Raw genomic sequence first — 13102 nt, 5'->3', positions numbered from 1 at the left:
TACCATAGTCTATGCTGTCCAGAAATTTCATTTTTGTGTGTGTGTGTGTGTGTGTGTGTGTGTGTGTGTCGCTTCAAGTTTCTCCTTATTACTGACTATGAACATTTGATTTCCTTGTTCAGCCCTCACACTTCCTTACCTGACAAGGCAGCACCCCGCCTACAATGCTGGGTGCTGTTCTTGTCTCACTACAATTGCAAAATCCATTTTCGATCTACATCTAAAGATGGCAATGAGGATGCCTTGTGCCACCTTCCTGTGGGTGCTGTTCCCAACTTTAATTGTGAAGAATTGCTTTGCTTCCATTTTGATATTGAAATGCAGACCATTGCTGCCAACACAGTTTTCTGCCAGGTGGTTCAGTTTATTCAACAGCACTTGCTTCGGATAAGGCTTTGGAGCGTCTGTGGAACTATTTTTCCATATGGTATCAGCTCCCTGTTTTTGACAGTGTTTTGTTGTTGTCTACTGAAGACTTCTCTCCCAGAGTAGTCATTCCTGCTGTGTTACAGTGCCTCCTCCACCAGGGCCCTTGTATGAGATAGCTGAAGGAATGGGCACATCACCCTCTACCAGCAGGCAGTGATCGCCTCTGTGGCTACAGCTGCAGAGCCCATGGAAATGAAACCAGTGTTCTCCTTTTCCCACTCGCCCACAGATGAGTCTTCGCCCCTGTCAATGCAGGGAGACCAGCCATTACACTAGCCACTGCAATCTTCCACCACTCTGGAGGCATCTGCCGCGTAAGTATTGCCTACTTCTGGGATAGATCCCCTGCTGGGGAATCTCACACCCTCTCTTGATTTTGTGACGGAAGTCAGATCACAAATGAGGCCATTTTCAGCCATATACAGTCCTTTCAGGGGGGAGGGATATAGCAATCCCACTAGCGGACATGGACTTGAAAGCAGATGAGCTGTGTGGATTTTGTGGCAGAGTAATACTGTAAACTGTCACAGACAGTGCACAGGAAGCATTGTACGCACGTGACCACTGACTCAGGTGTTCACCTGTCAGCAGCAATAAGCCAAGCCCGTTAGGTCTTACACTGATTTCAAATACCTTAGACATGGTATTCGCCTGACACCAAGCTCTGTTTCCACATGCTAGAGTTCAGGCAATCATGTTGGTTACATTTTGTTTTTAGCTCCATTTTTGTTTCTACATGGTACTTGGACTCTCTGTTCCTCTGTAGATTTACACATGTCAAGTTTTATTTCTCTTCTGGAGCTCAGCCCTCTGGCTTGTTGTGGAGCCACTGTTGGCAAGCATAGTTACTATGATATCCTGGTGCAATACACTTTGGAAATTTGGTTGTACCGTAACACATTCAGCCTGGCAATGACTGTCTCATCAAAATGCGATGGCCAGAAAGGAACACTAGAGACTTCATGTCCACTGCCGATATAAATAAGCATATTTACCTGCAGACTTACAAAAATCTCCACACAACACCGAAGCACCCTCATCGCTCAAGGCTGCATCACAATTACAGAACTATTTTTCTATGCCAGTCACAGGCTGCCCAGAAAATAATCATGTAATCTTCCATCGGATGTACTTATAACCAGCTGTCTAGTGCATAGCCAGCACAGTTCTGCTGAGTTTCAGTCCTGGACACCAGCCATCTCCACGAGCAACCAAGCTGTCAACACTGTCAACCACAGCCTCAAACGATTCTGCCTGTGGTACATTTCCGAGTCACATCGCTGTGTCCCTGAGCAGTTGCCATCTGCCACTGGCCACAACTTCATGGGTCCCACTCCACACACTCCACGAGCCCCTACACCATCACTATGCGGCTGCTGTTCACCCGTCAACCACAGTCTCACTGGTTGCTAACTATCCTACATTCTCCGAGCTGCTCAGCCATCACCAGATGCTACCAAAGGTCATTGCTGACCACTGCCTCATGGGATTTGGTATTTAAGGACACTGTGGGAATTTACTATTTCAGTGATCAAACACAGACTCTTGGATAACATCCTATTGGTGGATACAGTGTTAATCTTATTTCTCGTTGTCAAGCAGTGACTCTTATTTTCTGGACATCAAGGAGTGGTTCTTACTTTCTTGTTATGTTCCATTCAGAGACATAATAAAGCATTACTTATCATTATCAGAGGCATAACAAAAGTGTGTTGAGTTCATTTGCAATCACAGAAATACTAGTGGCAATGAGGAACAGGCTTATGTGTGTGGCATTTTCTTACATACACACTGTTCTCACCTCTGTGACCACCATGGCTACTCCAGCACTACAACTATTCCTCCCACAACTTTTTTAGCTACGGGAATGCAGCTGCAGTGTTTTGAACCATGCCATTGCTTCCTCGCTCAGCTGCAGTGTACAGTGACAATGTCCCCATGCCCTACAGATGCATGTCTCTTCTTGTGACCTACATGTAAATGACCACTCTGCAAATCACACTTAAGTGCCTGGCAGAATGACCTTCAGACTATTTCTCTACCGTTCCACCATTGAAAAGCATGTGGGAAAAATGAACACTTGAATCTCCTATATGCGCTTCGACTTCTCTTAATTAATATCTTCCAAAGTGGGATGGCATCAATAAAATAGTTTTGGTCTCAGAGGGAAAAGGTTGGAGACTGAAATTTCGAGAAAAGATCTCAGCACAATGAAAAACACTTGTGTCTTAATAACTGCCACCTCAACCCGCTTATCACATCCATGAGATTCTCCCTCCTATTTTGCAATAATAAAAAAAGTGCTGCCCTTCTTTGGACTTTCTCTGTCAATCCTCTCCAGTAAGGATCCCATTCCACACAGCAATACTCTGGCAGAGGACAGACAAGCATAGTGTGGGCACTCTCTTTACAGAACATGTAGCATCTTCTAAGTGTTCTACCAATAAAATGCAGTCTTTGCATTACCTACTTTCCTTGTTTCCCTAAACACTCTGCCATGTGTGATAACGATCTCCCACATGTGCCAACACTCTCCCATATGTTTCAATGCACTCCACCATGAATCAACATGCACTACTGTACATGCACTCACGCACTTGCACTCTCTTCTTCCACGATGCATCTGCACCCAGTGAGTTACTGGTCCGCCTACTTGTCTCCTGCGTTCCCTTGCATTTCTCCACCTTTCCCTCGATCACTGTAGCCGTTCCTGAATTCTCACCCAGTTCTTTGCACTTGTGGACACACTCACACACACTGTGCATTCTGTCCAGTTTCAGGTATGCATCAGCCGTTTCCCACAGCCCCATTTCTCCTGCCTCACACTTTTGGTCTGCAGGGAGCACGGCATTAGCTGGCCCCTTACATCTCACGTCTCAAATACCTTTAATGTTTCCATGAAGAGGGCTCTGTGCAACACTAACTGCCAACCACTGGTCTCCTACTGGCAGCACTCCTTAATTGTTAACCTTCCTGTCTGTCGCCGAGCCGGTCTCCTCGGGAAGTACCTGTAGCTGCACCTTCCATTTCGCAGAGCAAGCCATGGCCAGACTCCCTCGAGAGCATGTTGCTCTGTACCCTCACCACAGCCACAGCCACAGCTCCGTACTTCAGTACTTGAGTATGGAGCTGGTTATCAACCTACACACATCTGACAGCAGCGGATTGTATTTGACACCTCCATACCTTGTTGATAATGTTATGGTTTCTATTTTAGCGTACTTAGTGTTGCATGGGAGTGTTTTCTCTGTGAGTTTACCTCCACGTTTTCGATGGCCACGCAGTGGCATTTATAATTCATGTATCCGATTACCTGAAGATGGCAATATAACTTTGCTGAAACTGGTGATCAGGATACGTATCAGCTGCAATCTGGGCAATAAAACTTCTATTCTGGAAGCTTTTTCACATTGTATCTTCTTGTCACCAAGCACTAAAATTTTCTTGTTATTCACGTTCCACGTTTAGTGACATAATAAAGCACTGCTCCTCACTACCAGTAGCATATCAATATCGTGTTGTCCCTCTTCCAGTTAGGGACATAAAAAGTTAAATTTTTGCCGACATTTACAATTTTGTGGCATGCACATGCAAAACTGTTAATAGCAGTTCACCTGTACACCTATTTTCTTATGCATTATTAGTCATACTCTTGCACAGTCTAGTTTATTTCTTAAGTATCTTCCTCAGAATTTTTTATTTCATTGCCTCTTTCACGTTCCATCAAGCCCCCAACCCCCTTTACATTGAACTGCAACTGCACTATTCTACAGCCCCGTTCATCCTTTCACTGCTTAACTCATACTATCTTCTCCTCCTCCCTCCATAATTCTGCGTGCTCTCCAGCCTAGTACACTGCTCAGACCAGAGCACAGGCTGCGGCACTAGACGAGTGTTTGCATTTATATGATTAAATTTGTTGCTCCAAGCCAATGTGTAAGTCTTATTCTAAAATTTCTGTACTGTATCTACACCCCCAGTGCTGAACTTACTTTCATTTAGTAAAAGAATTCTCATATATTGTTTATCTGCAATATGCAGTGTAACGAAAAGTCCCATATACTTTCCTTTGTAATTATAAATATTTCCAAAACTTTCCCTCCATCACAACTTCTGAAGTTTTTATTCTTTTTACAGTGAATTTCTTCCATTAATCTTTGCTGAGAACATTCGTCGATCCAATCCTTTTCTTGACTTCTTTGTATTTCTAAATATGTCCTGCTGTCTAGGGAAATTTGTCTTCTGCATGTTTTCTTTATCACATGTTATAGACATCACAATTTTAGCATTAATTAACTGTTATTGTTCTTTTCTTCTTTGAGATATTTGTTCTTTAAAATTGCATTCCTTACAAGAGAGAAAGTATTGGATTTAATGAGATCATTCCAGTTGGAGCACCCAATACGTGTCACTACTGAACAGATCAAGAAGACAAGATTAGACCAGTTATAGTGTGGACAGAAGTGTTTGAGCAATGATTCTTTCTCCACTCCAAAGGAAGAACTCCTAATAACTGGTGCAACAGTGGTTAAAAGTGTTTGGCAGAGTATCCATGCAGATATAGAAATTTTGATCAGATAAAGTGGAATTTGGTTCTTTGAAGCCATCGTCCCTTTAATAATCTGACATGTTTAACGGACATCACAGAAACCATAATATGCATGGCTGGATGATGGCTTGAACCTTATTTCTTCAAAATGTAATTCTAATTTGCTATTCACTGCATCACCTCACTTCGTTATCTTACGTAGAATTTATGTTTTATTTCTTCCATGTCCTGCTGGAGTAGTATCCTCAATGTGTCTTTAGTAATAATTCTGAACATTATATGAGTTTTAACATAAAATCACACTTCTATTACACTCAGACACCACCAAATGGAAAATATGTAAGATGTGTCTAAATTATTCTTTCAAACTAAATAAATTTCCTGGTCTGAAACAGTTTTCAGTAACGTGAGTGCTGCAGCTGTTCATAAGTAATGTTGATAGTTTTTGTTCCTTTTTTATGATTCACATTATTCATACCTTCATATGCCTCTTACTGTATAAAGTTAATTAGGAATTGATAAAAAAGAAAGTTAAACCATATGGTCAAGCATAAGGGGCAGTCAAAAAGTTTCCATTCAAAGATTGTACAGTTCAGAATCAGTATGCCAATCAGTCAAAGTCACAGTGAGCACTGAGGCAACCATTCCACCGATGCAATTGGTTGAAGATACCCATGGTAAAACACCCTGCCCTGCCGCATGAAGAAGTCTGTAACTGCCTGCTGCACATCCTCATCCGACATGAATTGTTGACCCTTCAAGGCCTTTTTTAAGGCAAAAAAGTCTATTTTTAATGAGAAGAAAAATTACATGCCTTTCCCATCACTTTCTAACCAAGTCAACACATATATACGTTTTTTCCTTTCCCATCCTCTTGATTCCTCTGCAAGGATAATTATATCTGTAGAATTTTACTTGGTATTGAACATATGTATCTAACCTTGAGAAGAAAGAAAAAAATAATGAAACTTAGTACATAAAATGCAACTTTACTATCAACTTCATTTATAGAACAAACCTGGTTTGATTGTGACTTTCAATTGGGGAAGGACTCTTTCCACTTCCAGTTTCCATTTTTCAACATCCATGTCAGAGACCAGTACCTCTTCAGGTTTCTGTGGTTCAGATGTAGCCTGTAACATTCCAGAGTGATTAATTAATATTTATCTATGGGTTACAGTTACAAAAACAGAACTCAAACACAAGATGCAACTTTTTCACATAACCACTGGATAGTGGCTTGAAAAGCCAAAACTGATTGTGAAACAAAGGAAAAGTTTAAATAAATAGTAGCCAGAGTGGAGAAAAAATGTTGCATTCATTTTGCACAGTCTGTTATGTGGGCAAAATCACCACAGATTATTATTATATTTATTATATAATTATAGCAACAAATGTGTGGTCATTCAGCATGACATGCTTAACTTCAGTCGCTGCTGTGCTACTTTGACCTCCCCCTTCCCATAAACACATGCTCCCACAAGCCCCAGAACCCATTCTCTACAAGCTCCTGCCCCCCTACCCCTCTACATCTGACCCAATACGTCTCCCCTTCCTCCCACATAAACAACTCCCCACCACTTACATTTGATTCATTAGTCTACATCCATAATGTTCTCTTCAAAGTCTCCCTCTCCTCTCATTCTAATACATTCCACACCCATTTTCTTCCTAAATAATGATTTACTTAAGATATTGGAGTACACTTCAAAAGCTCACATGCTTGCTGATGACACAAGTATGGTGATAAAAGGCTGAAATGCACCCATACCAGACATAGATAAAAGAACAGTGTAACAGGCTTACAACTGATTCACAGCAAGCAACCCTACTTGTGATGTCACAATATACACTGATGAGCCAAAACATTATGACACGGTCCACCATGAGACTGAATGCCATCTGGTGGCATTGTGAGCATATGCCACAGAAACGAAAATATATAAGCAGAGTTACCACGCCGGCCACAAATGGGTAAATCCACTAACATAAGTGACTTTTCCACAGGGAAGATTGTTATAGCCTGGTACCTGGTAATGAGCATCTCAGAAATGGTGAAGCTGGTCAGCTGTTCATGTCCTTCTGTCCTGAGGACTATGGGAAGTGGCCAAAGGATGGTGAAACCACAAGTAAGCAACAAGGTGTTAATCCTCTGTACCTCATCAGAAAATATGGATGTTGGAGGCTTTCCCAATTTGTAAACTAGGATAGGCAGTGATCTATGGTAGATATGATGATAGAGTACAGTGCTGTTGCAGGCAAAAGTGTTTTGGAGCACATCATTCAGCACATATTGTTGAATATGGGGCTCCACGGCAGACAACCCCTAAGTGTACCTGTGTTGACTTAACATGGTCAATTATGAATATAGTGGAGATCACTGAGATTGGACCATGGATCAGTGGAAATGTGTCACCTCATTGGATGAATCACGTTTCTTCGTACATCAGGTTAGTGGTCATATCCAGATATGCCATCATCGAGGCAAACTGCTGTTCAAAATGTGCACTGCAAACAGGGCCAGGCCAGTTGGGACAATATTATGTTACGGGGGCATTCACCCAGCCTTCAGGGATACCAGTGTTACTAATCGAAGGCACTGTGACAGCTGTTGACTAAGTGAACAGTTTTGTGAACCATCTGCACCCATTCATGCTTGATGTCTTCCCCGATGGAGACTGCATCTTATACTTGTGTATTTCACTTAGGCAGAATCATGCTGCAGTGGGTTGAGGTACGTGATAGTGAACTCATGTTGATGTCACAATCCGAAACTGATGTAAAACATCTAGGAAGTTATAAATAAATGAAATAGGTATAATTTTACCAATGGCTAACATTTTAGGATGTTTTTTTGAGTATACAGCTTGAAGGGCCAATGTTGCAACACCCAGTATCATTATCTTCTTAAACTCATTTGTATGAACAAAAAGTTGATGCAAGGGGACACTTATGGGTTGAGTGTCAGCTTCATCAGAGTTCTAATACCAGCCAATGTCATAGAAGAATGGAAATACTGTAACTGCCAAATCCGTGTGTGCGCCACTTCACAGTTTGCGTGTCAAGTCTGTGCTCGCTTTGATCACTAAAAGCCACCTGGCCTGCTAGTACAACAGCAGTTACGTGCACAGCCTGCTGGCTGCGCCTCCTGTTAGAACTGACAACTGTATAGGCCATAGTGCAAGGAACTGCCGGCTACTTGTGTTGTCTGTCATACATACTTTGTCTCTCATGTATTTATGCTTCGTCATTTAATAAAGATACAGTGTTCTTGGGTTAGAACAGAAAACAGTTGGCTGTTGCTGTTGGAGTCTTCAGTCTGAAGACTGGTTTGATGCAGCTCTTTCATGTTACTCTATCCTGTGCAGGCCTTTTTATGTCTGCATAACTACTGTAATCTACTGCTTATTGTAATCAAGCTGTGGAGTTCTTCTACAACTGCTACTCCTTCCCTCAATTTATAAAATTAACTATTCCTTGATGCATCAAAATGTGTCATATCAGCGAATCCCTTCCTTTAGTAAAGTTGTGCCATAAATTTCTTTTCTCACCTCCTCATTAGTTACCCAATCTACACAACCAATCCTCAGCAATCTTCTGTGGTACTACATTTCGAAAGTTTCTACTGTCTTTTTCTCTGAACTGTTTATCACCCTCATTTCCCTTCTGTACAAGCCCACATTTCAAGAAAGACGTCCCAACACTAAAGTTTATGTGAAATTGCCAGTCTGTATTTTATATCCTCTCTATTTCCACCAGCAGCCAAAATAATAAAACTCATTTACTACTTTTACTGTAATATTTCCTGATGTTATTCCCTCAGCATTATATGACATAATTCGACAATATCCCATCACTGTTGTTTCTTGTTACTCATTGTAAATCTCTTTTCAAGGCACTGTTAAACTGATCTTCCAAATATGTCACTGTCTCTGGCTATTACACTATCATCAGCAAGCTTTCAGTTCTTCTCCATTAATTCTGACTCTCTTTCCAAACTTCTCCTTTGTTTCCTTGACTGCTTGCAATGATGTACTAAACTGTTTTTATTTATCCGTAACATACCACTGCAGCCGTTAGTCATTACTGTTTCTTTTTTCTCCAAATGTGTCTTTAATTTTCCCATAGGTGGTTTCTATGTTTCCCATAGCCATACAGTCCTCTATAGCTTTAGCATTTCACCTCCAGCTATTCCTGCTTTGTAATTTTGCACTTTCTGTCAATCTCATATTTTAGACATCTTAGTCTATATTCCCTTTCACTTGCTTTGCTTATATATTTTTTGCTCTCAACAATGAAAGTAAATATCTCATGAGTGATTCAAGGACTTCTACGGGGCCTTGTCATTTCATCTATTGAACCATTTGCTGCCTTCTATTTCAGCTCTCAAATCTCATCTCAAAGAGTTATTCAAGGGCTTCTACCAGGCCTTGGCATTTTACCTATTTAACCACCTGCACTTTCAACAACCTCTGGTTCTTTCAACTTACCCTGATCCCATTTCCTTATATTTCTGCAATTTCTTCAGTTATAATCTGCAGTACATAATCAGTAAATTATGTTCAGAGTCCGTATCTGCTCCTAGAATATTTTACACATTACATGTTGTTTATAGTCTAGATTTCTGTCTTACCACTATTACCGAAACCTCCTGGTACTATCATTGCTCTTCCACATATAAAAAATTCTTTCGCGATTCTTGAACCATGTTTACCACTGATTAAAATCAGCAAAAATGTACAGAGCAACTCCCCTTTTCATTCCTTTCCCCAGTTCATGTTCTCCTACTATAGAATTCCAGTCAGCCATCACAATTAAATTTCTTTCTCCCTCAACTATTTGAATAATTTCTTTCATCTCAACATACATTCTTTCAATCTCTCCCTCACCTGTCGAGCAGGTATAAATAGAAACTTGAATTGTTGTGGTGGGTTTTGGCTATGATAATGTGTTCACTACGCTGTTTAATAGTTCACCCACATACCTACTTTCTTATTCATTATTAGGCAACTCCTGCATTACCCCTATTTAATTCTGTGTTGATAAACCTATACTCACTTGCTGGAGAAGTCCTGTCCTTCCTGCCACCATTCTTCACTAATTCCCACTGTATCTAACTTCAACCTATCTATTTCTCTTTTTAAATTCTTTAATCTACCTACCCAGTTAAGGGATCGAGCATTCCCGGCACTGAACCATTAAACTGAGTTGAATTTTTATTTGAAAATATCTAAGAAATACGCTATGTTAATGAATTAGTACATGAATGAATCTGCAATTTTTATCATCACTTTTATCAACAAGACAATGAATTCTGCTAATGTAAACACTTTATCTATGACCATTTGTTCTACTCGAGAACTTTGTTGCGACTGCACCAACAAAATGTTGATAAAATATGCAGGTCACTTGAGAAACAGCTTTGTGTGCTGCTGGACATTACGCAACGCCCCCCCCCCCCCCCCGGCCCTATATGTGGTGCCAACCAGTATACTTTTACAACGAGGTCATTCACATGCACAAGAACTATACATTTTAAAATTTTATTTATTCATTTATTTCCCCTGTTAAGATTAAGGCCTTCAGTCCATGTCTTACATCCAACCCAATATCTTTATGGATAGTACATGAGCAGTATACAACAACAACAACAACAATAATAATAACAATAATAGTAATAACAAATACAGTACTGAGTATATAGAATTTCAGATATTTCTGCCTTATTAATGTTGTTATAAACAAATTCCTTGTTACATTCTTGTCCAGTGTAAGTACTGACATGCAGCAGAAATGTATGCTAATAGTACAGAAGGAAATAAATGTGGAGAAAAAGTTGACTGTCCAGAGAAAGAGTGAGAAGTAATAGGATAAGAACAGCAGATCATAAGGAAGGAAGACAACAGAAATATACCGGGATGGGGCAAGCAGGGATACGAGTTGAAAATGTGACAGAAATACTGGTTCACTGTTGGACAGAAGGAAAAAGCTGTGATATTCCAAGATGGAAACCACACCTACGATAAAAGATAATCCTTTAATCTCCTCCTGAATGCAGAGCAGATCTGGATAAATTAAAGGTTACTGGGTAGTTTGTTCTACAGCAGTATACCTGGAATGGAAAAGGAGATTACAAAGATTTAATGTTATCGAAAGGTACAGCCACTCTAATGAACATGTCTGGCCTGATATTGCAGTTATGGGATGGAGGTGTTTGGTATGTGAGGAAAGGTAATGAGCAGATCAGTGATTAAGAAACTGATGAAGGAAACAGATTGTGAAAATAACTTCACCTGTCTGTTTGCATCCACTCTAACTGAGCACAGGAAGGGCTGATGCAATCAAACAAATGAATGTTACACACATATTTTATGCAAGCATTCATAGCTAGTTCGAGTCACCTATTTTTGCCATGCTGGACTACCATCACAGTAGTAAATGTTCGGCACGACTAAATACTGGACTAATTTTCGTTTTATTTAAAGTGGGAATATTTTTCTAAGCTTTCTGATTGTATGTAAGCAAGAGACACATTTCCCACATGTTATAGCAATCTGTTCTTCCCAATTTACATGCTCATCCACAATTAAGCTGAGACCTTTTACTAACTTTTGATAGGGTAATTGGATATCATCAATAAGTATTGGAAGAACTAATCAATGTTTAGTGCTATATGAGGATGACCTGTGACTTCTTAGGGCTTAGTTTATGATCCAGGCTTTGTGCCCATCTTATCTCTGAACAAAGGTCATCTTTATTCATACCTCACATGGCAGTTGCAATGTCCTTCAGACTGGTCCCTATATACAACTGGGTGTCGTCAGCATATAAGAAATAATTAAAAGAACAAAGCACAGATGAAATATCATCGATATACAGTGAGAAAAACAATGGACTAGCATTGCACCCTGTGGGACTCCAGAGAGCAAATGTATCCATGATAACTTCTCTGATCCACAGATGATGTGTAGCAATCTGTGTCTGAGATAAGCTGTTGTACCACAGTGTTGCATTGTTTAAGAAATTCCGCTGTTTCATTTTTATAAAATATCAAAAATCTTGCTGAAATCATGCAATGTTAAAATGGTTGCTTGATGTCTGTTCATGGCACATTTGATGACATCAATCACTTTGATTAAGGCAGTAGCTGTGCTGTAGAGTTTTCAGAAGCCTGACTGACATTTATTGCGGATGTTTTAAGTTTTAAGGTACTACACCAGTTGTTCATGAACATCATACTCCACAGCTTTAGCTTCTTATGGGTAATATGTTGAGTAGGCTGTCAATTTTGGATGATCTCTCCTGGGTGCTCACTGTGAGAAATGGAATTATAATACTGACAATAGTTTCAATCACATCTATGCTCACACTGTCATTAGTTACTGTCTCAGAAGATATTCTGATTGCTTTCTGTACTGTGTGAGAATGTTTCAAGAAAAACTCTTCTTTTTGCAAAGAGGCTATCTTGTGCCAGATAATTTCATAGTATCTTGAGAGCAGACTACATTGAGAAAAAGTTGTTTCATTTATTTCCAAGGGCTTGAAAAATACCATCAGATTTTCCTTTGTGTAGCATATAATAGGTTGGATCCAGATGAATAATACTCGTATTGTTAGAGTGGAATCATCTCCTAAAATTCTCCGTAGTGCCAATATTTAACCACCTGTCTGTATTTGTGTGTCCCAATTACACATTTGTACTATGACACTAGTGAAGGCAAGGTTGAGTGAGTGATATGTGCTAATTCTGAGTGGTTTACGGATAACTCAAAATTTACTATTAGATCTATTTATTTCAAGAAACAGAAACTCAGCCTTTCTTTCACTATTTACATCCGACATACTTTTATCTTCGGTTTCAGAACAGAATGAACATATATGCTCACATCACCCTCGTGACAAGATAGGGAAGTGAATGTAACTCTTTCCATTTGCTTGTGGCTTATAATTTATAATGGCTGCATGTGACAGAAGATACATCTTCTACAACAGGTTGTACCAGCTCGTGAGCTCTTTGCTGAGCTGTGGAGTGCCCCTGTTGGGCACAGCATTGTTACTCGCTGTGAACAATCAAATGGGCCAGCGGCACGTGGCACAGCAGGTGGTACAACGAGCCTTTTGATC

The 13102-nt window shown here is 40.1% G+C and overlaps 1 protein-coding gene across 1 annotated transcript in view; it reads right to left on the bottom strand.

Annotated features, from left to right (window-relative positions):
• The window catches only part of LOC126416469 (intraflagellar transport protein 57 homolog), a 191692-nt gene that overhangs the window by 30147 nt on the left and 148443 nt on the right, over positions 1-13102 (bottom strand). The window contains exon 6 of the mRNA XM_050084206.1: positions 5997-6111. Within this exon, the coding sequence (XP_049940163.1) occupies positions 5997-6111 (115 nt within the window). The remainder of the gene's footprint in view (positions 1-5996; positions 6112-13102) is intronic.

This window comes from Schistocerca serialis, chromosome 8, assembly GCF_023864345.2.
Source record: "Schistocerca serialis cubense isolate TAMUIC-IGC-003099 chromosome 8, iqSchSeri2.2, whole genome shotgun sequence".
Taxonomy (NCBI): Eukaryota; Metazoa; Arthropoda; class Insecta; order Orthoptera; family Acrididae; genus Schistocerca; species Schistocerca serialis.
This window is presented reverse-complemented; position numbering and strand designations above follow the sequence as displayed.